Source organism: Musca domestica, unplaced genomic scaffold, assembly GCF_030504385.1.
Source record: "Musca domestica strain aabys unplaced genomic scaffold, Musca_domestica.polishedcontigs.V.1.1 16, whole genome shotgun sequence".
Taxonomy (NCBI): domain Eukaryota; kingdom Metazoa; phylum Arthropoda; class Insecta; order Diptera; family Muscidae; genus Musca; species Musca domestica.
The window spans coordinates 13,464,450-13,489,116 of NW_026712219.1; the positions used below are offsets into that span (position 1 = coordinate 13,464,450).

General features: G+C 35.1%; 1 protein-coding gene across 12 annotated transcripts in view; it reads right to left on the reverse strand.

Annotated features, from left to right (window-relative positions):
• The window catches only part of LOC101900188 (DENN domain-containing protein 1A), a 54,323-nt gene extending 30,277 nt beyond the window's left edge, over window positions 1–24,046 (reverse strand). For 9 of the 12 annotated variants that reach the window (XR_009341820.1, XM_059120123.1, XM_059120128.1 and 6 more), the window contains exons 1-2: window positions 23,271–24,046; window positions 19,121–19,336 (exon numbers count right to left, since the gene is read on the reverse strand). Coding sequence is in view for 11 of the 12 variants with exons in the window: in XM_059120123.1 (XP_058976106.1) it covers window positions 19,121–19,336; window positions 23,271–23,287 (233 nt within the window). In the remaining variant the exon portion in view is untranslated. The remainder of the gene's footprint in view (window positions 1–19,120; window positions 19,337–23,270) is intronic. The other 3 variants (XM_059120121.1, XM_059120120.1, XM_059120119.1) reach the window with 3 other exon arrangements.
• Between the last annotated feature and the right edge of the window lie 621 nt (window positions 24,047–24,667).

Sequence of the window (24,667 nt, forward strand, 5' to 3'; positions counted from 1 at the left end):
AAAATCTCATCGATAACAATACTTTCTGTAGAAAATCTTGCCGATAACAATATAATTTATAGAAAAACTTGTCGATAACACTATTTTCTATTAAAAAATCTTGTCGATAACAATATTTTCTACAGAAAATCTCATGGATAGCAATATTTTCTATAGAAAATTTCATGGATAACAATATTTTCTATAGAAAATCTCATCGATAACAATATTTTCTATAGAAAATCTCATCGATAACAATATTTTCTATAGAAAATCTCATCGATAACAATACTTTCTGTAGAAAATCTTGCCGATAACAATATAATTTATAGAAAAACTTGTCGATAACACTATTTTCTATTAAAAAATCTTGTCGATAACAATATTTTCTACAGAAAATCTCATGGATAGCAATATTTTCTATAGAAAATTTCATGGATAACAATATTTTCTATAGAAAATCTCATCGATAACAATATTTTCTATAGAAAATCTCATCGATAACAATATTTTCTATAGAAAATCTCATCGATAACAATACTTTCTGTAGAAAATCTTGCCGATAACAATATTTTCTATAGAAAAACTTGTCGATAACACTATTTTCTATAGAAAATCTTGTCGATAACGCTACTTTCTATAGAAAATCTTGTTGATAACAATACTTTCTACAAAAAATCTTGTCGATAACAATGTATTCTAAAAAAATCCTTTCGATAGCAATATTTTTGAAGGAAAATCGTACCGATAACAATATTTTCTATGGAAAATTGTGTCGATAAAAGCATTTTCTATCAAAAATCTTGTCGATAACTATATTTCCCATAGATAGCTTTGCCGATAACAATATTTGATGATAATAATATGACAAAATCAGACCGATAACAATATTTTCGTTAAAAAGAAAATCAAACACTATTAAATTTCCAAAACAGTTATGCTATTTTTTTCCTGGTCAATTACAATCGATTCAATATGCAAATAAAATTTGTACAAATTGAGAAAACTAAACATTCACTTCAATTGATATTCAAATGGAATAAATTGCTATCGGTGTGTGAAAGTTTTAGATTTTCAACAATTTTATTTATTTAATTTTAAAGTCGTGCAGTTTGCAAACATACAGAAGAATTGAAATTATATTTCATTGCATTTCAACAATTGTAATAAAATGCAATTGCAAATAAATACACAAACATTAATGAATGTATACGTATGTACACGGGTGAATATGTACACATTTGTATGTTTGCATATATAAATCAAAGAAGTAATAAAATAGAATTGTGCTCCACTTCCGCGAGCAGAATGAAAATAAATACGTAGAATATTTTATCAAAAAAAATTTGCTCGCGCTCGGTTTGAGTGGGGTCTCGAGGCTTTGTTCTGTTGTAGCAAGGGTGGAATTTAAATATACATAATTTGAAATAAAATCATAAAATCAAATTATGCAAGGAAATTCCAAAGATAAATGTTCAACTTCAATAAATGTTTTATATTATTTATTGTAATAAATTAAATTTTCCCTCAGATATTGGAGCTAAAACCCATTCGATCTCTTTATAGAAGATTTAAAAAATTTTAAGAAGCTCCTCTTCTTATTTCTGTTTAATTTTTGTTTTTTATTTATTTTTTTTATTTTTAACAGTTCTTTATTATTTTTATAAAATCTTGCCCCACATAAATAAATCTTATAAATAAATTTTTTAACAGAGAGAGAGAGACATAAAACATTTATTAATATGTTTTTTTTTTTTTTTTTTTTTTTTTTTTTTTTTTTTTGTTACAAATTGTGACCCATAAACGCAATTGTTGAACTGTCATATCAACAAAAGACAAGGCCCTCAAGTGTCTTGATAATGGGCGAACGCGAACAAGCACACGCACACAATATTTAATACAAATTCATCAAATGCCGCGACATAACGCACACCATGTGCGTCCACATTTGTCAGGCTGATGAATATCAGTGCCCAATTTTATTCTGATCTGACAAATGTGTGTCGGCCGGGCAGATAATAAGTGATGATAAGACTTTAAGATTTTATTGGGAAACAATAGATGAGCAAATGGACAAAAAATAAAATCACTTCTACACCTTCTACAAATCTTTTCAAGGATGACCACAAGATATTTCTAAAGGAGAAATGCTCAAAAATCATGTCGATAACAATATTTTCTATAGAAAACCTTGTCGATAAAAACATTTTCTAAAGAAAATCTTGTCGATAACAACATTTTCTATAGAAAATCCAGTCGATAACAATATTTTCTATACAAAATCATTGTCAATAACAATATTTTCTATAGAAAATCATTGTAGATAACAATATTTTCTATAGAAAACCATTGTCGATAACAATATTTTCTATAGAAAATCATTGTCGATAACAATATTTTCTATAGAAAATCATTGTCGATAACAATATTTTCTATAGAAAATCATTGTCGATAACAATATTTTCTATAGAAAATCATTGTCGACAACAATATTTTCTATAGAAAATCATTGTCGATAACAATATTTTCTATAGAAAATCATTGTCGATAACAATATTTTCTATAGAAAATCATTGTCGATAACAATATTTTCTATAGAAAATCATTGTCGATAACAATATTTTCTATAGAAAATCATTGTCGACAACAATATTTTCTATAGAAAATCATTGTCGACAACAATATTTTCTATAGAAAATCATTGTCGACAACAATATTTTCTATAGAAAATCATTGTCGACAACAATATTTTCTATAGAAAATCATTGTCGACAACAATATTTTCTATAGAAAATCATTGTCGACAACAATATTTTCTATAGAAAATCATTGTCGACAACAATATTTTCTATAGAAAATCATTGTCGACAACAATATTTTCTATAGAAAATCATTGTCGACAACAATATTTTCTATAGAAACAATATTTTCTATAGAAAATCATTGTCGACAACAATATTTTCTATAGAAATTAGTGTCGATAACAATATTTTCTATAGAAAATCATTGTCGATAACAATATTTTCTATAGAAAATCCTGTCGATAACAATATTTTCTATAGAAAATCATTGTCGATAACAATATTTTCTATTGAAAATCCTGTCGATAACAATATATAAAACCTCAATCAGTAACAATATAGAAAATCTTATCGATAACAATCTTTTCTATAGAAAATCTCATCGATAATACTTTTCGTAAATAACACTGACTACTTTTTTGAGAACTATAGGCACAGTTTGATGATTTCCTACCGGCTATAGTCTTCTCCACTCATTTGTCTATTGTTTGTGTTTTTGTCGTTGCCGGAGTGATTCATTATTATTTGTTATATTTATTAGACAATTTTGTATATTTTTATGTTTTATTGTTTGTTATTATTGACATTGACTTGTTTAAATTTAATGTGTGCGGTTAACAGCAACACAAACGACAATTTCTTTAAATATGACGTCAATTCTGTATTGATTGATTGAGGGTAAAATTTCAAGCAGAAAAAAAAACAATTTTTTCAAGTCGAACAGACTGATAAGCTCTACATAGAAAAAATTGACCTCATATTCATAAGAGACTGAAAAAATCGAACACCATAATTTTTCCTGAGAAAAAAAAAAACTAGTCTCTGCAGGAATCTGTATTTGAGTTAAGGAACTCGACTTCAGTATCAAGAGACCCCAGTTAGGTTTTTTAGAGAAGTTAGAATTATCTCGATTTTAACGGAATCATATTTTTTATATAAAAACTTGGCCACAGAAACTAACGCATTTTTTCTGTATAACGAGGCATTTAAAGCAACACAAAGCACACGAATTTTCCCAGAACTAAAACCCCACTTTTCCATACAATTTTATCTGAGTCAAAGTCAAAGTTGTTTCTATAATCAGCTCCAACTGATGCAGTTCTTTCTATAGAAGAAGAAATAACTTGATTGAATCACATCAGTGTGAAAGGAGACATTTAATAAAAAAGACACTCATAGCCAAATACCATTTTTCCATTTCAAAATTTCTTCCACTCCAAATTTGCTTTCAAATATCCATGTTTGGCAATGGTGATTTGGAAGAGTGTGGAAATTTCCAAAAACACACATGTTTAATCACTTATTTTTAAGTGAAGCGTAGATATTTCAAAATTCTTACAGAAATAAAATTTAATCACGAATGGAGGTGAATGGATGATGGCATGGCTGTGATGAAGTGGGGTACTCGTTCGTTGGCGTTAATTCATCATTAGTGGCTTACAAATCTGTATGTTCACATGTAATGGCGTGGTGTTGCTGTTACAGCCAATTCGTTAGGCCATTACACATTAATTAGCTCATGTTCAGAGAGAGAGAGAAGTGAATCAATTTATTGGTGTTGTATTTTTCCTCTTTGTTTTGTTTTTGGTGTTTTTTTTTGCTGCTGTCATGCTTATGATTCTCGTACGACTAATGATGCCTGACCAACCGAAGCACTCATTTACACATGAATCGATCCACTCACTCACTCATCGCTTATGGTAGGCTGTCATTGTGGATGATGATAATGATGTGCGTCTGACGATGTCTGTCTCTCCGACTGTTGGCCTGTAATGGTGCCTATTTAATTACAATTCCAGCATTTAATTAATTTAAAGCAAATATGATTTTTGCTTACAGAATGTTATTATTTACCACCGCAGCAGAAATGGAGAGCGACACATTATAAAAGTAAATGCAAATTAATTGAAAGAAAAGAATGGAGAGGAAAATTGGGATCAAAAATAACATTGGCCATTTTTTTTTAAATACTAAAGTAAAGGGCAAAGGTTGAAAAATGTTTTATGTCTTAAAAAATACAATGCAAAAGTACTTACTTTTCTCATTGCAATGTAATGTATAACTTAACGTGGCTAAGCATTATTTACATCAAATTAGAAGGAAATATATATGAAAACCATATCTTAATCTGAAACAATTTTGTGCAAATTTTTCAAAAATATTTGTAATGTGTATCAGAAATCTTGTACCGATTATCGGTAAAAAAAAATGTAACTCCTTCTGATAACGAGTGCAATTTTTTATACAAAATGTCTTTAGGATTTTTTTTCTAGGGAAAAATAATTTTTTCAGATGATTAACAGAGTAAGATGAAAAACTGCAACCAACTTCAGGCTGCTGTCATTTCTAAGCCACTCTTCCGACAGCTGTTAAAATTATTCCAGTGACAGCTCATTATTTTTTTTCAAGCGTACAAAAGCATTTTGGTGAGAATTTTCCAGAAAAAAGGTTATTCGTGATGGAATTCAAGCGAGATAGTATGATTTCTTTATATTTGGCTTCAAAAGCACAAGTGGCTATCGTTAGAACACTCCAGCATTTAAATGTGAATAAATCTTTTGTGTCTCGTACCATCGCTCGTTACCGTGATACTGGTAGCGTAGCCCGACGTCAAGGAAGTGGATGGAAGAACGGAACAGCAACATCAGCAGAAATGGTTCCAATGGTTCCGATGGTCGCTCTCCGCTCGTATTAATCAACTGTGGCAACAGAATAAATGCCGAATATTATCGCGAAAATATTCTGGAGGGTGCACTAAAGCCTTGGGCAAGCGAACATTTTGGCCGCAGACTTTGGACATTCCAACAGTACTCAGCCCCATCGCACTCAGCATGCGCCACATATGAATGGATACAAAACGAGGTTCCTCGCTTCATTTCCAGCGCACAATGGCTACCAAAATCTTCGGTTACCAATCCGTTGCACTATTGTGTCTGGAGTATTTTGGAAAGCAAGGTTGGCACTAAAAAATACCAATGTGTCGGTCACCTCAAGCAAGCGCTTCGCCAGGAATGGGCCAAAATACCGCAGAGCAACATTGGGGCAGCGTGTGACGGTTTCATTGGCCGTTTGAAGACCATAATTCATGCCAAAGGTGACCAATTCGAACAAATCTAAACTTATTCTAAAATTTGATGCTATTTCCGACATTTTTTTTAATTTCATTCAATTAAAGTTAAAAAAAATGTAAAAATTATGACGTTTGACTTTGTTTCAGTTTTTTATTTCACCCTGTAATTGCAAATTAATTGAAAGAAGAGAAGGATTGGCTATTTTCTTATAAAAATAAAGAAGGAAAGGTCAAAAGGTTGAAATAATGGCTCAGGCCTTAAAAATACAATGCGAAAGAACTTACTTTTCAAAAAATTTCGGTAAATATTGTATCTAAAATCGTCAAAATGGCAAATATGGGTAGGTACTGATATATGGGCCGTGTATGAAGACCTGGACATGCATAAGCAATTTTCTGTCATAGACTGTAGTTCTCATTACGAAAACTAAATACGAAATTTGAAACAACTCGGGTGAAAATCGTTTCTCAGGCTATGACACAAGAAGGCTAAAAAAGAGAGTTACAAAAGAGAGAGAGAGAGTGGGAAGGATAAACGAGGTTAATGCGCAAGGAGTTAATGTGACAGCAATAACCAGAAAGGACCCTAAAATCATTGGTAGCACTAATGAACTAATGCCAGCCTTGAAATCCCTAACATTTTGACAAAAATCCACTTTCCAGACTGAAGCGACGTAGGACAGTGGTTCCGGTAGTTCTCTGGTAGTAACGGATTGAACTCTGACAGACAGGAAAATGAACTTTTGTCTAAGATTTAATAAGTAACGTGAGAAACTCATGGGCGATCAGTAGCTTTGAACAATGGATCAGTCCCTTTGAACAGGGTATTTCGTATAGGCTTCGGGTCGACTTCGATTCGAAAGTTGGCTAAAACTTCAAACTTTCATCCGACTCTATGGTCAGACAACACCTCAACCAGTCCATATAACTTTCGGTCAGAAGTCGGACCAAATTTCCATCCGAAATCGGAAATTTCTTTCGACATTCGGTTCGAAGTGACCCTTTGTGGGTGAGGTACCAGAAGGGGTTCACAGATATATATCAACATCACAACAGATCTTGGGTTAGCTAAAATGTTTGTATGTGTACAATTTGAAGAGAGTCGGATATTTCACTTTATTTGAGAGTTCCGTTTTTCAAAAATCTTGAACCCTATCTGGGGAAGGTACCGGAAGAAATAATCCGATGTCTACCATCTTTATAACATATCTTGTGTTGATGGAAATAATACGATGTACCAAGTCTGAATGGAATCGGATGTTAAGTTTGCGTTTTATGAGCTTCATGGATATTCAGAAATGTTACCATTTGTGGAGGAGGTACCAGAAAGAATGGACTGATATATCCCATCTTCACAGCAGATATTTTGTTAGTAGAAATAATGTGATGTGTGAAATATGAAGAGGACCGGATGCTAATTTCAGGTTTTATAAGCGTTTTGGTTATTCAAAACTTTGACCCTTTGTGAGGGCGGTACCAGAAGAAATAGTTCGATATCTATAGCAGATCTTGTGTTGATGGAAGTATTGAGATGTACCAAGTCTGAATGGAATCGGATATTAATTTCGCGTTTTATGAGCTTCATGGGTATTCAAAAGTTTGATTCTTTGTGGAGAAGGTATCAGAAGGAGTGGACCGATATATTCCATCTTCCCACCAGATCTTGGGTTGATAAAAAATATTGAGATTTGAAGACAATCTGCCTCTTATATCACATTTTATAAGAGTTATAAAATAAATAAATTTTTGAAAATTTCGATCTTTTTATGGAGGTATACCAGAAAGAGTGAACCGATATTGCCCATCTCCGAACTCGATCAAAGTTTGATAATAATATTAGAATAAACCAAGTTTGGACAAAATCGGATACTACCTTCTGGCGCACGAGCCATAAAGAAACGGATCAAAAGATATATACCCTCTCTAGCCATATGGCTGAGGGTATGAAAACGGTACGATAATAATCAAAGAGTAGAGTAATCAAAACTAATAAAGCCTACTCGATCATAGAAAAATAGAGTATACTCGATCACGTTTTTTTTTAATTGCAGGAGTACTCCCGCTGGAATTTGTCCGAGTTTCACTTTTTACTCGAATCTGAGCGATCATTTCGGAGCTATGGTTTGTAACACCTCCAAACATTCGCGAGAGACCCCATAAAAAGTAAATATATTCGGGAAACTGATGAGGATTGGTGGTTCTTTCCGAAACCTAGGTATTCCCTGTCTTACCCCCTGGTAAATATTACCATCGTTCTCCACTAATAAACAAACGTTGATTTTATAAAAACAGCAATAAAGGGATTAAGCCTGACCATTTTGCAACAACAAAATACCACGGTATCCTGAACAAACAAGCCAACACGGTTCTATTCGTGATCAGAAAAAATTTAAGGCGGTTTAAATAGGATCGTCTATATGGCTGTCCGTCTCTTAAAATCAAGATACAGTCCATATTATTTGACGTACAGCTTTGGCATAATAGGGTGATGGGGTCGAGCTATATCGATTCACATTCTCGTGTAGAAAATCGTGTCTGAAATAGTCAACATGCCGAATATCGGGAGGAACCGTTATATGGGACGGTTCCTCCCGATATTCGGCATTTTGACTATTTCAGACACGATTTTCTACGGAATTTCTACAAATTTGGTATTTAGAGTTTGTAATGGGTTATACCTCCTATGGCATAACATTGTCTATATAGCTCCACGTTTTTCTATAGTCCCCATATAACGTAACCGTAAGGTATTCGGTGTTTTAACAATCTCAGCCACATTTTCCATCGGATTTGTTTAATATTCTGCGTTTATAGTTTGAAGTAGATTTTATTTCCAATTGCATAATACTGTCCTTATATTCCCATCTATTCTTATCTAACGACACGGGACTCCCGACATTCGCTATTGGGAGGTACGGGAGTTATTTATTTAAGCCACATTTTCTAACGGAACATTTGTCGGCATTAAAGAGATCATAACTGGTTCTACCTGCTGTGGCGGAAATTGTATATATCTAGCCGCAGCTCCCGATATTCTGTATTTAGGACAATTCTCCACGGAATTGTTTAAAATTTGGTATTTGAAACTCGCATTAGATAAGAACCTCTATAGCAGAAATTAATTAGATAAGTTCACGTTTTGGTATTGCGCCCAAACAGTAGTACCGACCTCTTTTAAGGGTTTTTGAAGACTTCAACTGTGTTCTTCATCCGATTTCACTGGCATTTGCAGTTTGAAATAAATCTCGTTCCGATACTTTTGTTCATAAAAGTTTTATTTAACTCATGGTGGTGGCTAATAAAAGTTCGGCCCAGTCGAACTTAACGTTTTTATACCCTCCACCAAAAAAAGTATGGAGGGTATATTAAGTTCGTCATTCCGTTTGTAACTCATCGAAATAATCATTTTAGACCCAACAAAGTATATATATATATATATTTGATCAGCGTAAAATTCTAAGACGATTTAGCCCTGTCCGTCCGTCTGTCCGTTACACGCTACAGTCTAAACGAATTAAGATAGGAAGCTAAAATTTTGCACAGATCTCTCTTTTGTCTGCAGGCAGGTCAAGTTCGAAGATGGGGTATATCGGTCTACGATATCGTATAGCCCCCATATAATGGTACCCCCTATATTCGGTATTTTGATGATGTTAGCCACAGTTTTCAATAGAATTGTCTGAAAGTCCACACAAGTAATTCCTTGTGGGTACTTTATACCTCGGCAGAGAATTATCTGTATAGGTCCACGATATCGTATATTTCCAAACCCACAATAATTTCGTTAGAAATCAATACGCTTGAGACCTTGAACTCCTAGTACCGAATTACACGCGAAGGTCATGTATGTAATGCTATCAAGCTGAACCGATATAGCGGTTGTTGTGTATATTGTCGTCATGTGTCGTAGTTTGTTTGCTTTTTGTAATGCATTTCAATGCACTGCCTACCTTACCTCCATTCCTCCCCCCCACTATACATGTGAGAATTTGATATGTGAATATCGGGTTCATTGTTTGATTTGTTGTCAGGTTTTCGTTGTTGTTTTTGCAAAACAGAAAAATGTGTTACCCATTAGCCACATAACAGTCAGCCGACAGTCGTTTATTCAGTTAGTCAGTCAGTTAGTGGTCTAGTAAACCAAAAGTGAGACACGATACTCCAATGATGTCACCCTGTGCAATTCTTCACATTTTGTGATAGAGGAAGCGAACACACAATTTGCTGGCCATGAAAACCGTTTTCTTTGTGGATCGTCTGACAGGCACCCACCACACCTCAGACGAAACGCCGAGATCTTGAAAAAAGGTGGTACTCTAATAAAAATAATCACTTTGTTACTAATATGAAAATTGTATTGTCGTCTCATGAAGACAATCAATCAAAGCTGTTGTTCAGTTGTTGGATTGTCGCTGAGGTTGTTGTTGTTGTTGTTGAATTACAAGCAAAATTGAAAAATTTCTATGCCCCAACACGTTGTTGTTGCTTGTTTGCTTGCCTGCCTACCTTTGTATCACGTTTGTCATGCTTTTTATAGTGAAAAATAGGAAAAAGAGAAAAAAAACGCTTGTGTCGTGTTTCCACAACAACTTTGTAAACCAACTGGGTGGAACGAACTGAGCTCAGCTGGGCTGATTCGCTAACATTTCACTATGATTTCATGTTGGAAATATTTGAAAATTACACTCTAATTACAAGTAATTGTTCTTTTGGGATCTAAACACAGCGACGTACCAAGAAATGAATTTCAAACATTATTTCGGGGGGACCAAGTTGCATAGAAAAAATTTCCAAGTAAAATATACGAAAAACAATCGAGACCTCTGCAGGTCCACTGAAATATTTTTTCTATAGAAAATGAAATCGAAACTTCAGTTTCACGCACTGAGGTAATTTTATTTTCTACAGAAAAACAAGTAAAAAGCAGCTTAGTTCGGCAGAGCGAACTTTTAATACCTTCGGAAGGAAGGAAGGAGGAAAATAAGTTGATATATGCCTCTATAATCAATTATCCGCCAGAGAAAGTGGTGCCGTTTACGTACTCCAAACACCAAGTTTAAGATAATTCTATTAGAAAATGTAGCTAAAATCATTAATATATCGAATAGCGGGAGGAAGTGTTATATGGAAGCTATACGAAAACGTGGACATGTAAAGTCATAAGAGGAAGTACCCATTACAAACCCTAAGTACCAAATTTGAAGCAATTCCGGTGAAAACGTTTGACACAAAGTACCAAAATATTGAATATCTGGAGGTGGAGTTATATACGGCTATATGAAAACGTGAAAATATTCAATCAATTATCTGCCAGAGAAAGGGGCGTCTATTACGAACTCCAAATATTCGATTTTAGAAAATTCGTTTGAAAAATGCTGGTAAAATCCTAAAAAACGGAATATTGGGGGTACAGTTATATGGGAACTATACGAAGACGTGCACCTGCATAGGCAATTTTCTGTCATAGGAGGTAGCACCCATTACAAACTCTAAATACCAAATTTAAAGCAATTCCAGGGAAAACATTTGACATAAATCATCAAAATATCGAGATGCAGTTATATGGGGGCTATATGAAAACGTGGAAAATTATCTGTCGGAGAAAGGAGCGTCTATTACGAACTCCAAATATTAAATTTGAGAAAATTCTGTTGAAAATGCAGTTAAAATCCTCAATATAACGAATATAGGAAGGTACAGTAATATGGGGGCTACACTATGACATGGACCTGTAAAAAAAAATTTTCTGCCATAAGAAACAGTACCCACTGCAAACTCCAAATTCCGAATTTGAAATAATTCTGGTGAAAATTTTGGCTGAAATCGTCAAAATACCGAATATTGGGAGGTACCGGTATATGGGAGCTATACGAAGACGTGGATCTGACAATTTTATGGCATATGATGTAGTACCCATTACAAACTGTGAATACCAAATTTGAAACAATTACAGTGAAAAGTGTGACACAAATCATCAAAATGCCCAATATCTGGTGGTACAGTTATATGGGGTCTATGCCAAAACATGGACCTAAGCGTACAGTTCTCCGCAAGAATTTTTCCTACATACTGGGAACACACATTCCCGATTTACAGTAAATTCGATTTACAATTGGGAATAAAACGCCAAAAAAATCTTTAATCTTTCGGTACAGTTATATGGGGTCTATACCAAAAGTTGGACCTATATAGCACATTTTCAATACCAAAAGTCCTGCAGATCTAAAACACATATGAGTAAAATTTTATGAACCTACATCATTTTGTTGGGAAGCTAGAGTCACTTTCCACAAACGGACAGACATCGCTAAATCGATATAGAATCTTATGCTGATCAGTCCCCAACAAGCCCAACTACTTCAGTTTTTTTTTATAGAAACAACTTGAGACCTTAGAGACCCCACTGAGCTATTTCCTTTTTCTATAGAAAAAAATTGGGCCACTCAATTTTTTTTATTTTTATTTTTCTTTGAAAAAGTTCGAGACCTCGGCGAGAGGTATTTAAAGTTTGAGACCCCGGCGAGAGTCCTTTCTCTTTTTATAGAAAAAAGTTCGAGACCTCGGCGAGAGATATAGAAAGTTTGAGATCCCGGCGAGAGGCCTTTCTTTTTTTATAGAAAAAAATCGAGACCTCGGCTAGAGGTCTGTTTTTCTATAGAAAAAAATCGAGACCTCGGCTAGAGGTCTGTTTTTTTCTATAGAAAAAAATCGAGACCTCGGCTAGAGGTCTGTTTTTTTCTATAGAAAAAAATCGAGACCTCGGCTAGAGGTCTGTTTTTTTCTATAGAAAAAAATCGAGACCTCGGCTAGAGGTCTGTTTTTTTCTATAGAAAAAAATCGAGACCTCGGCTAGAGGTCTGTTTTTTTTTCTATAGAAAAAAATCGAAACCTCGGCTAGAGGTCTGTTTTTTTTTCTATAGAAAAAAATCGAGACCTCGGCTAGAGGTCTGTTTTTTTTCTATAGAAAAAAATCGAGACCTCGGCTAGAGGTCTGTTTTTTTTCTATAGAAAAAAATCGAGACCTCGGCTAGAGGTCTGTTTTTTTTTTCTATAGAAAAAAATCGAGACCTCGGCTAGAGGTCTGTTTTTTTTCTATAGAAAAAAATCGAGACCTCGGCTAGAGGTCTGTTTTTTTTCTATAGAAAAAAATCGAGACCTCGGCTAGAGGTCTGTTTTTTTCTATAGAAAAAAATCGAGACCTCGGCTAGAGGTCTTTTTTTCTATAGAAAAAAATCGAGACCGCGGCTAGAGGTCTTTTTTTCTATAGAAAAAAATCGAGACCGCGGCTAGAGGTCTTTTTTTCTTTCGAGTCTTTTTATTTAATAGAAAAGAAAGACAAATATTCAAATAAAAATTCAACCTCATTTTCAATTTAAGTAAAAACTTTTGCCCATAAATATTGTTGATTTGTATCCAAATATTACTGCTCGTTAAACTAACAAGACCATTGTTATTGTTTATCATCTCTCTCGTCCAAAAACAAAATCCATAAAAATAATAATATTCATTAATTAAAAAGTATTTAAGACAACCGGCCAACCGACTGACAGACAGACGAGATAACAATTTTATTGAAATTTTTCGAAATTTGAAATTCTACTTGAAAAGTCAGACAGACAACCACACCATGCCATTGAATAGCTCTAGAACTAAACTGAATATCGAAAAAGTTCGGTTCGTGGCATTTGGAAGATAGGTGGAGAGAGAGAGAGGGAGTGAGAGTCAATTACAAACATGAGTAAACAATGATTATTCAATATTTATTTTCGCAGCAAATATTCGAAAGTAAACAGACCACAAGTGGCGTTCAGAAAATGAATAGCTGACGGACTAGCTGCCTCGATGGCTTGCAGACCGAGGAAGTTGGGTCTCCGTTTGAGGAGAGCTAAAAAAAAACAAAAATAATGAAAAGAATTACAAGAAAAAACTTGCAACGAAAAGGTCAATGAAAATGAATCATAAATGCTCCTATAAATCATTAAACAAATTTTATAGGTTCCATTGACGTGGCAATTCAATTGAAAATAAAGGCAGGGCAATGAGGTGGATGAAAAGTCAAATAAGGTTAAATATCAAATTGGAATTCAAATTCTAATTCGTTTTCAAAATATAACAAAAACCCATCAAGTTTTCCCATTGGTAGATGGTTTACCCCATATATATTGTCGTTTTTTCTTTGAGTGTACAATTCTCCCCAACAAAATCACTTGACAAATCCGATCCAAAGATTTATATCAATTTTAAGAAGAAATACCAGCTAAGACTATTAACACAAAATTTATATCAACCTTAACTGCCACTACAACTACAAAACTAAAGCGTGCAAATCAAAGAAACAAGTTTTGATGAAATAATAAACCCCAAAACAATAAACCAGAAGCTAAACCATTGAGGAATGGATGGTGGTGGTGTTGGGGAGCAACAACAACATAAAAAAACAACAATGGTAGATTGCTTAATGAATGGGGCTACTAAATGAATGAATCATCGGCATACAAAGAAATAACCAACGTCATCAGCAGCAGCAGTAAAAACATCAGCTGCCTCGAAGAGCAAGCACAACAGACAAAGCCATCAGCTGCGAATAAAAACTGAAAAACAGAAAATCACAAACAAAATTACGTCGAACGATATGCCAGTTAAATAGATTGGATCGTTATTGGGTTTGCCAAAATAAAAAACACAAGAAAATCGAAATCAAAATAAATTAAGAAAAAGTACCACAAACAACAAAATGATGAAGAAGGATTTAAGCCACAAGGAACTATGCCAAACGGCAGGGATGGAAATGTTATATTTTTCTCTCCATTAAAAGAGAGACCTTCCATAAATCTTCTGGAAATCGAACGATTTCTTTTGTAATTAGAAGACTTCTATTTCTCCTTTCTGAGAAACCCTCTGACTTATGAGGAAGAGGACATTGGTCCTACGGTAATTCATGCCTCGACCTCCAGCCAAGAGATGACTCTCCTGAATGAAGCTGGGCTCGTTGACGTGGCAAGTTCCGGTGGTCCTAAAATTGCATCATCGCCTAACAACGATAAGCAAATGGTCTCAAGGAAGGGGAGACAAGCCGAAGTCTGACTCAAAATTCTCCAAACTGGCTCTCATGAGCTCACCAGTGGCTTCACCAACTCTACTCATTTTAACTGTGGCGAAGGTGAAGAAACAGGTTGACAGGGTAGTCTCCACGGCAGGTAGCCGAATTTTAAAACCTGGAGCTCGAACCAGATTAGCGGAATCCAAGAATCTGCATGTATTACTGCTACAACAACAACAACGAGAACGCTCCGTCCAACTTCGTCAAAGGTAGTATTGTCATCCAAATGACCACCACGAGCCCCGTTTACAGGACTATATCCTTCTTTTCAAGAAATGTCGATAAACAACTCTTTTTGAGATCTCAAATCGACGGCGGAATTTGGGGGTAGACATTAATTTTCATACCAAGGTGTTAAATCACAAGAACTCCGAAGCGACATGTGATCTCCTCTTCCAGATATATCAAGGATCGGAAACTTTTCCAGGTTAAGGGTTCCGTTGCATGCTCCTGGCGCCATTTAAGTCCGATTACAAAAATTATTGATCATCTCTTGATGGAGCCGCAGCCTATTTGCCGTAACTTTTGTTGCAACTACTTTTTTTAAAAGTAAGGTTCCACATATGCCCTGACCGGACTATATAATCGATCAAACTGTTGCCCATTGAGAATGGAGAGGCTTCTCTACAATAATTCTTAGGTTTTCCGAGCCCCAGCTTTGACAGTCGACTGTTTCTGAAAAATGCTTTCAAAAAACCCAGTCAGCAAATGCAAAAAGGCTTATTGGCCTTAAGACCCCAGTCTTTTCAAAATGTCTTCACAACATCAGCTTGTCCCAATAACTTGAATTTTTCAACCAATTTCTTTATTTATCAATCCAACAAAGTGATCCACGACATCCCAAAAATGTTTCAGTTTTTCGAAATGTGACGACAAGATTTTTCACCATTTTAACCTATGTCCTCGGCAATAGGATTAGAAACCATGATCGTACAATTGTTCACATCTGTAACAATTTCTATGTCGTCTAGAATGTGAGGAATTCCACCAAGACATAGCCTCACCAGTTCCAAGATATTCAACCCTGGTTTGAAAACTCTGCAAACGGAACTACGGTGTTGGAATTTCTATTTCCACTCGTCACAACCTACCTGTATCATCCTGTCACTCTCGGGGACCTCGCCGACTCCTCCTCCAACAAAGTTTGTTCCCTCTAATTCAGGGATTAGTAATCCATCCCTGCCAGGAAATTTTGTCTGAGGCCAAGTACAATTCCACAATTGCAGCTGTGACAATATCACGGAAAATAATTTTTGCTATTCGATCATAGAAGGATTGGAAGGAAGGATTCTCTGAAGCGGCGGTAGGTGAACACTCGAAATTTAAATCGATTTAATTTCCCGTTGAGGCCAATTAGTCTTCCTTTGGGAGGGAATGATATCTGCCTCTTTTATCAATTCTTAGCTGACCTTGCGACTACAGTGATCTTTAATTAGCCGCATGGAAAGTTTATTTTCTGCTTAATTTCCGACGATATTGTAATGATATATTATCCAACAATATATAAAGAATTCATCCATTTATATTATCCAATAATATATAAAGAACATTCTAGTCATAGATTTGATGACACAGAACTTGAGTGATTTCAAAGCCGTTACGACCATGGCATTTTTAAAGAACCCATGACCATGAAAGAAATCCCTGTCAAAACAAATGACCCCTGCATAGATCATATATATCTTCAAATTTTGTCGATTGGTCAATTACTATGGCATTTGAGATGGGTTGTTGAGGGTCCCCGATCATCCTGATTTCCTTCTCATCTCAGACTTTTAAAAAAAACTCAGAATATTTCATTCTTGGCCAGTACTCTACCATTGTGACGAACTTTCGAATGAAACTCTTTCCAATATATAATTGATACCTGCTGCATAGAATCTCTCCATAAATCCACGTATTTGATGTTTGTTGCAAAATTGGGTTCGCTGATCGGAAGGGTTTGAAGGTCTTTATCGATGGAATCGACTTTATCGTTGTTTGAAATCCTCCCTATTCTATGCCAATAATGGCTGCTATTGCATGAAGTAATACCTCCATTACTGCCGTTGACGTATGGGGTCAAAAGTAGGAAAGATCTGAGTCAATATCCAGAGACCTTCTTAATGTTCTAACATAAGTTTCATTCCTCCGTCATGTGAAAACTTGACTAAAGTCCAAACCGATCATACTTAGAATCCCTAAAACGTGGAATTCCCATTATGGGGACACAGGGCTACTTCAGAAATGGCTATTTTTCTTCAATGTTTTTGTATATTTTTTATGGAATTTTTTTTCTAATTGGGAGCCCCGAAATTTGTTTCGATATGCATTTCTGTGTACACGTATCTGGTGTGGTGTTTATTTATTTGATATCATTTTAGAGGAGTTCATCTACCGACAAAGTACCCAAATTTCAAATTGCAACTGATTTGGTTGAAAATTTGGGCTGAAACCTTCAAAATTTCGAAACTCAGGGGTTACCACTACCTTTTCCAAAAGTAGACCTGATTAAATTATTATTTTATTTATTTATTTATTTTTTTTTTTGCTAAGAGTAAATCAACCCACTGAAAACACAAATTTCAACTTATTTAGTTGGAATTTGGGAGACGAAACCTCAAAATACCCAAATCAGGCTGTGGACCTAAATTAAATATTCTATCGAAGTGTTGAACTGCTAACTCTAAATGTCAAGTTACAGCTGATTTGATATCACAAAGTGGGCCCATATTAAGGAGCATATATATCTACTATAGGGAACCCGAAATGCCAAATTCCTGTTGATTTGGTTAGAAATCGTGCCAGAAACCTCCAATGGCAATTGCTCCCATTTCTAAATCGTCTTAGGTTTTTATGCTGACCATGAATATATACATTTATGGGGTTTCCCGACTAATATTTCGAGGTGTTGAGGCTTCATTTTATGGTAAAAGGTATAAGAAAGAGAGATCTTTTGGAAGTGATTCCAATTCCCAACTATATTCCCAAATATATTCTTTAGATACTGACATGCCTTGATAGGGCCATCCAAAACTGATATCCGCATCAATTGTGCTTGTTGCGGCATTTTAGTGATAATGCCATGTAGACCTGGAAGTTTCAGGGGTATATATCATCTACACTATCAATATTGGTTATAGTAAAATATTGTCAATACTTCCCAGCACGATTGAATTTTTATAAATGGCGATTGGTCACCTCATTAATTCCCGCTAGTAGATCCGTGTGTCTCCAATCCGTAGTTAGAATGTAACACAAGGATTTAGTTTTCATATGTATTTTCTAATCCATTCGGAATCTTTGATGAACTTCTTGAAAGCCCTGATATTCCCATCCCTGCCAACCAGACAGTCCCCACTGTTATTTCTCCACTCAAAACAATGTTATTGTTAAACTCAAGCCGATGTTGTTGTTGTTCATAATGGCAAGAGAACCACTCAAGTGCTTGCTTTTGGTACTCCATCAATGAAGTGAGGCTTTTGCGTAGCAAGAACCTAAAATCCAAACAAAATGCAAAACAACCTGACTGGCAGCAAACCTTACCCTTACAAAATGGCAAGACACAATAAGACATACACTACCTCTTTCAAACTGAAAAAGGAGATACAAGGGCCAGATGGGCACACAGACAACAAAATAACAGACATTCGTCATAGCTATTATGCTGTCCAAGCACAAAAATGTAGTTTTCGTTCAAAAAAAAATAAAAGATAAAGATTTGCCCGCGCAAGGAGGGAATAATATAAAAAATACAGACAGACAGACGCACACACAAGCAAACAAATCAAAAACCAGCTCTTGGTTTTCTTTCCTAACTCCAAAAGAAGGTGATTTTAAAATGTTTGCTTGTGTTTATGTTGTTGCTGGTGCTGGTGCTGGTGCTGCTGATGTCTTGTCTTTGTTAAATTACCGGAAATTGTTTTGAATTAACAAACAACAACAAGAACTACTACTCCACGCACCATAATAAATGTAGGGAGGCAGTTCTGGAAACTGTCATGTGCCAAGTGCAATAATAAAACAAAAAGGCCCAACTAAATGTTTCAAGTGCTTGCCTAGATTTCATCATTCATTCAATTCATCCGCTTCGTCATTCCTTCTAACTCTACATAAAATTGTACCTACAAGCATTTTTAAATTAAAAAAAAAAACATAAGAAAACATTTACACATTACAAAAACTACTTACCTTTCAAATTCACAGGGAAATGCAAAGGCGGGTATATCGTGTATTGTCTTTTCATCACGAAAACTCTCGGGAAAACTTTCTGTTATTACGCCCACTGGTGCACCGCTATAGCCACCACTACCACCATTGCTGTGTCTCGAAATATTTGTGTGTTCAATGCCATCATGAGTTCGTGATACCTCACACCAATATTCGAATAATTTTTTAACATCAGTTCTGTAAAACGAAATGAAGAAAAAAAGAAGAGTTTAGTAATTGTTTTAATAGGAAAAATGAAAATTAAGTTTTCCCTGGCAGTGGGTGTCATAAATGAATTCCAGATGTGTGATAATCTAGGGTAGCGGTTTCAAGTGCCTCGAATAAAATAACAATGCAACATCACTGGGTAAAAGTGCTACAATGCCCATATGACACACACACAACATGGTCATCGTAGTTATTTTCTTTAATTCTTAACATATTTTTTATTAAAGATAAAAAGAGAACCGCACGAATGTCTAAACAATATGACGTTCATGCGAGAAATAATAACCTCTTGGGTGGTTAAAAGCATCTTCCCTGTGCCACCAGGAGAAAATTAAAAAATCTGGGTAATATGTACTTCAAAAGGAGTTGTATTTTTTATTTTGGGACTATATTAAAATAGGGTTTGTTCCAGAATTTGAAAAAATCTAAAATATGGACTGTTTCAGAAATGGAAAAAATCTACTAGTTTTACAATTTTTTCGATATCAATCGGTTATCGTAGTATAAAATTCGAAATTCTTGCAGTTCTGGAACGTACCATGGCTCAACCAGAAAGGTTACTCAACTTCAAGATACTAGGAAAAATGCGAATCTGTGCAAGTGGTACCTTATGGTACAGTCGCATAAATGGGTTAATCACTTTTTTTTAGCTCCATTGATCGATTACAGACATAGTCTTTAAATTTGGAGTGCGTGACAAAATTTGGAGCAAAAATAATTTTGTCAAATTATATTGAATTCGATTCCGATTTAGGTATAGCCCCCATATATATTATCGGTCGATTTCATGTATTTGATGCATTAAACACGCTGTGTACGCCACGTTTCCATGAAATTTGGAATGTGTGATGGAATTTGACTAAAAAATTTGTTTGTCATATTATATTGAAATGTGTTCAGTTTTATTTTATTATTTTCGGCCGATTTCATGTATTTAATCCACCAAACAGGCTATGTATCTCTAATTTCGATGAAATTTGGAATGTGTAACGGAATTTACAAAGAACATACATTTGCCAAATTATGTTGAAATCGATTCTGATTTGGATATAGCTCCCATATATATTTTCAGCCGATTTCACATACCTGATGCACCAAACGTGATATGTATGTCCGATTCCAATAAATTCGGACTGAGAGACGAAATTTGATAGAAAAATAAATTCGCCAAGTTATTATTCTTTAACATGGAAATACAAAATCACAGCCGATTTGGTTGGTAATGGAAAAATCGACAGAGAATAGGGTCCCGGACAAACATTAAAAGGTGATGAAAACTGAATGACAAATTTAATATATCTTCCATTTTATAGTTGAGGATATTACCATGACTAAGTCTTCATACTCTAATTTTTATCAAAGCTAGCTCAATAAGAAATAAGAGCCTACAACATTATTATAATTTCACATATTGAGGAGGGACCGCACCTGAAGTGGAGGTCGGGATAAGCGTACCTATTACACCATTCCACCAATGTAATAAGAAATACCCTTTGAAACCATTTTTAGAGGCTTGAAATAAAACAAATTAAGCTTCTTCAAGCAAAATGTACTAAAAATTCATCACTCCTGAGGGAGGTCCTGAAAGCCAAGAGCATGACATTACATGGCAACCCTCAATTACACAGGGATCAGAGCATCTTCATACAGACAGGTGTTAAAATTATTCCAGTGACAGCTCATTATATTGTTTGCAAGCGTACAAAAGCATTTTGGTGAGAATTTTTTAGAAAAAAAAAAAAATTATTCGTGATGGAATTCAAGCGTGATAGTGTGATTTCTTTACATTTGGCTGGAAAACCACAGGTGGCCATCGTTAGGGCACTCCAGCATTTAAATGTGAATAAATTTTTTGTGTCTCGTACCATCGCTCGTCACCGTGATGTGGGACAAACGAAAAGAGCAACATCAGCAGAAATGGTTCGTAAAATAAAGAAGCGACTTGATCGAAACCCGCGTCGTAGTAGCCGAAAAATGGCTCGTGAGCTGAACATATCGCAAGCGATGGTCGCTCTCCGCACGTATTAATCGACCGTGGCATCAGAAAAAATGCCGAATATTATCGCGAAAATATTCTGGAGGGTGTATTAATGCCTTGGGCACGCAAACATTTTGGCCGCAGACCTTAGACATTCCAACAGGACTTAGCACTATCGCACTCAGCATGTCTTGGCTGGTGCGTGGTTACAAAATGAGTTTCCTCGTTTCATTTCCAGCACTCAATGGCCACCAAAATCTTCGGATATCAATTCGTTGGACTATTGTGTCTGGAGTATTTTTGAAAGCAATATTGGCACTAAAAATACCAAAGTGTCGATCACCTCAAGAAAGCGCTTCGCCGGGAATGGGCCAAAATACCGAAAAGCAACATTCGGGCAGCGTGTGACAGTTTCATTGGCCGTTTGAAGGCCATAATTGTGCCAAAGGTGACCAATTCGAACAAATCTAAACTTATTCTAAAATTTGATGCTATTTCCGACATTTTTTGCATTTGCTTTTCAATAAATTAAAAAAATGTAAAAATTATGGCGTTTGACTTTGTTGCAGTTATTTTATCTCACTCTGTATACCCTCTAGCCATATGGCTGAGGGTATAAACATTCTATACCGGTTCCATCAACAGGTGATCTCTCACAAAAGTTCGCATTTGTCCAATTGTCATATTCCTACTCAATGTTGCGCAGTTTCTCCGCCTGCCCATATACGATTCCATTCTCACAAATAACTTCCAAAATTATTTTTCCGTTTTTCTTTTCTTTCTCTAATTGTTTTTCTACAGGAAACCTCCTTTAGATTACAGTCGAACTGTAGGGATGAGGATTTATTAGACAAGGCTTTATGCTCTAAAACCAGAGGCATCGTATATTTGGCAGATATGAGATATACATTCCTTAACATACTCTATCAGACGTGAATCTCATTAACATTCCTAACTGTGCAACTAGTCTACATTAGACTTGAAATCCTAATTTCTTTATCTTTCTATTTTCAAATGTCCTCTCTCCACTTATTCATAAGGTAGATCACTATAGGAAGTCTATACCCAACGCACTGTTAAAGTACAATTAATCCACGGATGGCATCATGCCGATAGGTGCTCCTCAAAGAAAATTGAGCCGGTAATAAATTCCTGCATTAATTTATTGGTAATTTCCTAATTCTAATTCCATCATGACCATTTAATGCCATTACTTCCACTTTTATATTCAGTCTTCAATTGGAAAGTAATTCCGAATGACTTATTGGCCTTAGAATTTTGGCAATCAATGATTCATCACGACATTAATTTTTTCGCGCAAGGAATGATAGTGAAGATGTTAACTTAAAAGGAAATGAAAAACATCAACAACAACAAAAAAACAATCAAGAAAATGCCGATGAGAATGAGTCATCCAAAATGACAGACAAAAAGTCAAGTAGCTGTAATTATGGGCTTTGGGCGAAGTTAAGTCATTCAATTAATTGATTGGTTACATTGTGGATCTTTCTCACCTCCCTTTCCATTCCCCCATAACCATACACCTATGTTCGATTGGCTGTGTTGTGTTTCATTTTGTTGTGACCCTTGAGGTAAACAATAACCCTGACATAATCACGACACAAAAACTCTCTCACACACACACACAAACTAACCGACACAGTTACAGAGTATGTCTTAAGAAAACCACCTGAAGCTAAAATTTGGGGTTGGGGGGAGTTAAGGCAAACGCACAACCAACAATTCCAACTGTCAATCACTGAAGCATAACGCCCACATTTTATTCTCAGACAAAATATAAACCGAAAAATAAAAACAAAAGCAACCACAAAATACATTGATTATGACAAGGAAAATTACAAAAAAAAAAAACATTGGGGAATAGCAAATTTCAAGACAAAACAAACGGGGAAAGTAACAACTCACTTGTTTCGAGAACTCATGTTTCAGCTTGTAGCTTGTTAGTAGATGGCTGATAAGCAGCTACGCGGCTGCTGCTGCTGTTGAACAAAGAAGGATGTTACAACAAAAACGTTGACGTTGATGTTTATTTCACAACTTTTGTTTTCTGGGCAAACATCAAGACGCTCTTGTATTTTTGCTTCTTTCTTTCTTGTTACTTCTTGATGCAGACACAACAAAACCAACAATTTCTTCACTTCACTTTTACATACACTTGCAAATTTCTTAATTATCTTGTTATTTTTCTTTCTTTCACTTCTTATCTGCAAATATCAGAGGCTTTATGTTGTGGTTGCTGCTTGGGTTTTTCAGATAAGAATAAAAAAACTTTTGGAATTAATATTTCTTCACTTTTTCGCTTTTCTTTTATTTGGATTTTTATTTTATTTGCGTATCATCATTTGTTGTTGCCTTGTTGCCCCCAAACATTTACTCATTCGCTGTTGGCTACGTTTGATCCACAGAGAAACACAACACTTTGATTTTGCAAAAAAAAATTCCACTTTTTTCTCCTTTAAAATGCCACAACCGTCGATTAACACTTTGAAATTTTCTTTATTTCGTTTGTTTTCACTCGTAAATCAACGTATTTGTTTATCAAGGTTGGTTGGAGTCATTTGATTGATTTAATTTCGGAAAGAGAAACACAAAAAAAAACTAAAATTTCAACTGGAAATCATCATTTATCAGCCCCAACCATTCACTCTCTCACTTTTTTCAACTGTGTGAATTGGCTGACAGTAGGGATACATAGGTCGACTTTTGATTGATTAACTTTTGCCTATGGTGAAAATCGAAAAGTCGATTTTTTGTAATCGATTTCCGATAATGAGGTCATAGATGTATTCAGACGACTTGTCAGTTTCATACGGGCCAAATTACTCAGAAGTTTAAACTAGAGCTCTGTTCCAGAACCTGCAATAATCTGCTCATTTTGCAATTTTTTTCGATATCATAAAGGGAAAATCTGTTATCGTAGTAAAAACTTTTACATTCTTGCAGTTCTGGAACAGACCATAGATTGGCCAAAATAAACCTCAAAAAAAAATTGAAACGAAAACCTTTTCACTGCAAATTCCTGATCATTAAGCTCGTCTCGAAAGAGAAAACAAACACAGAAATCTACTTTAGTCAACTTCTATTTTAAAAATCAAAATCGAAAATTAATTTTTTTCTTTTCAGCACGGCTTTTTGCTGCAACTGTTGAAATCTGTACCAAAACTTTTAACTCTGTTCGGGTTTCGTTAATTTAAACTTTAAATTGCCTGTAATAACAACAATAATACCAAGCCATTGGAGAAAAGTAGAGAAATATATAATATGGATGCTGATTAAATATAAATTGGCCCAGTTCCAGAACC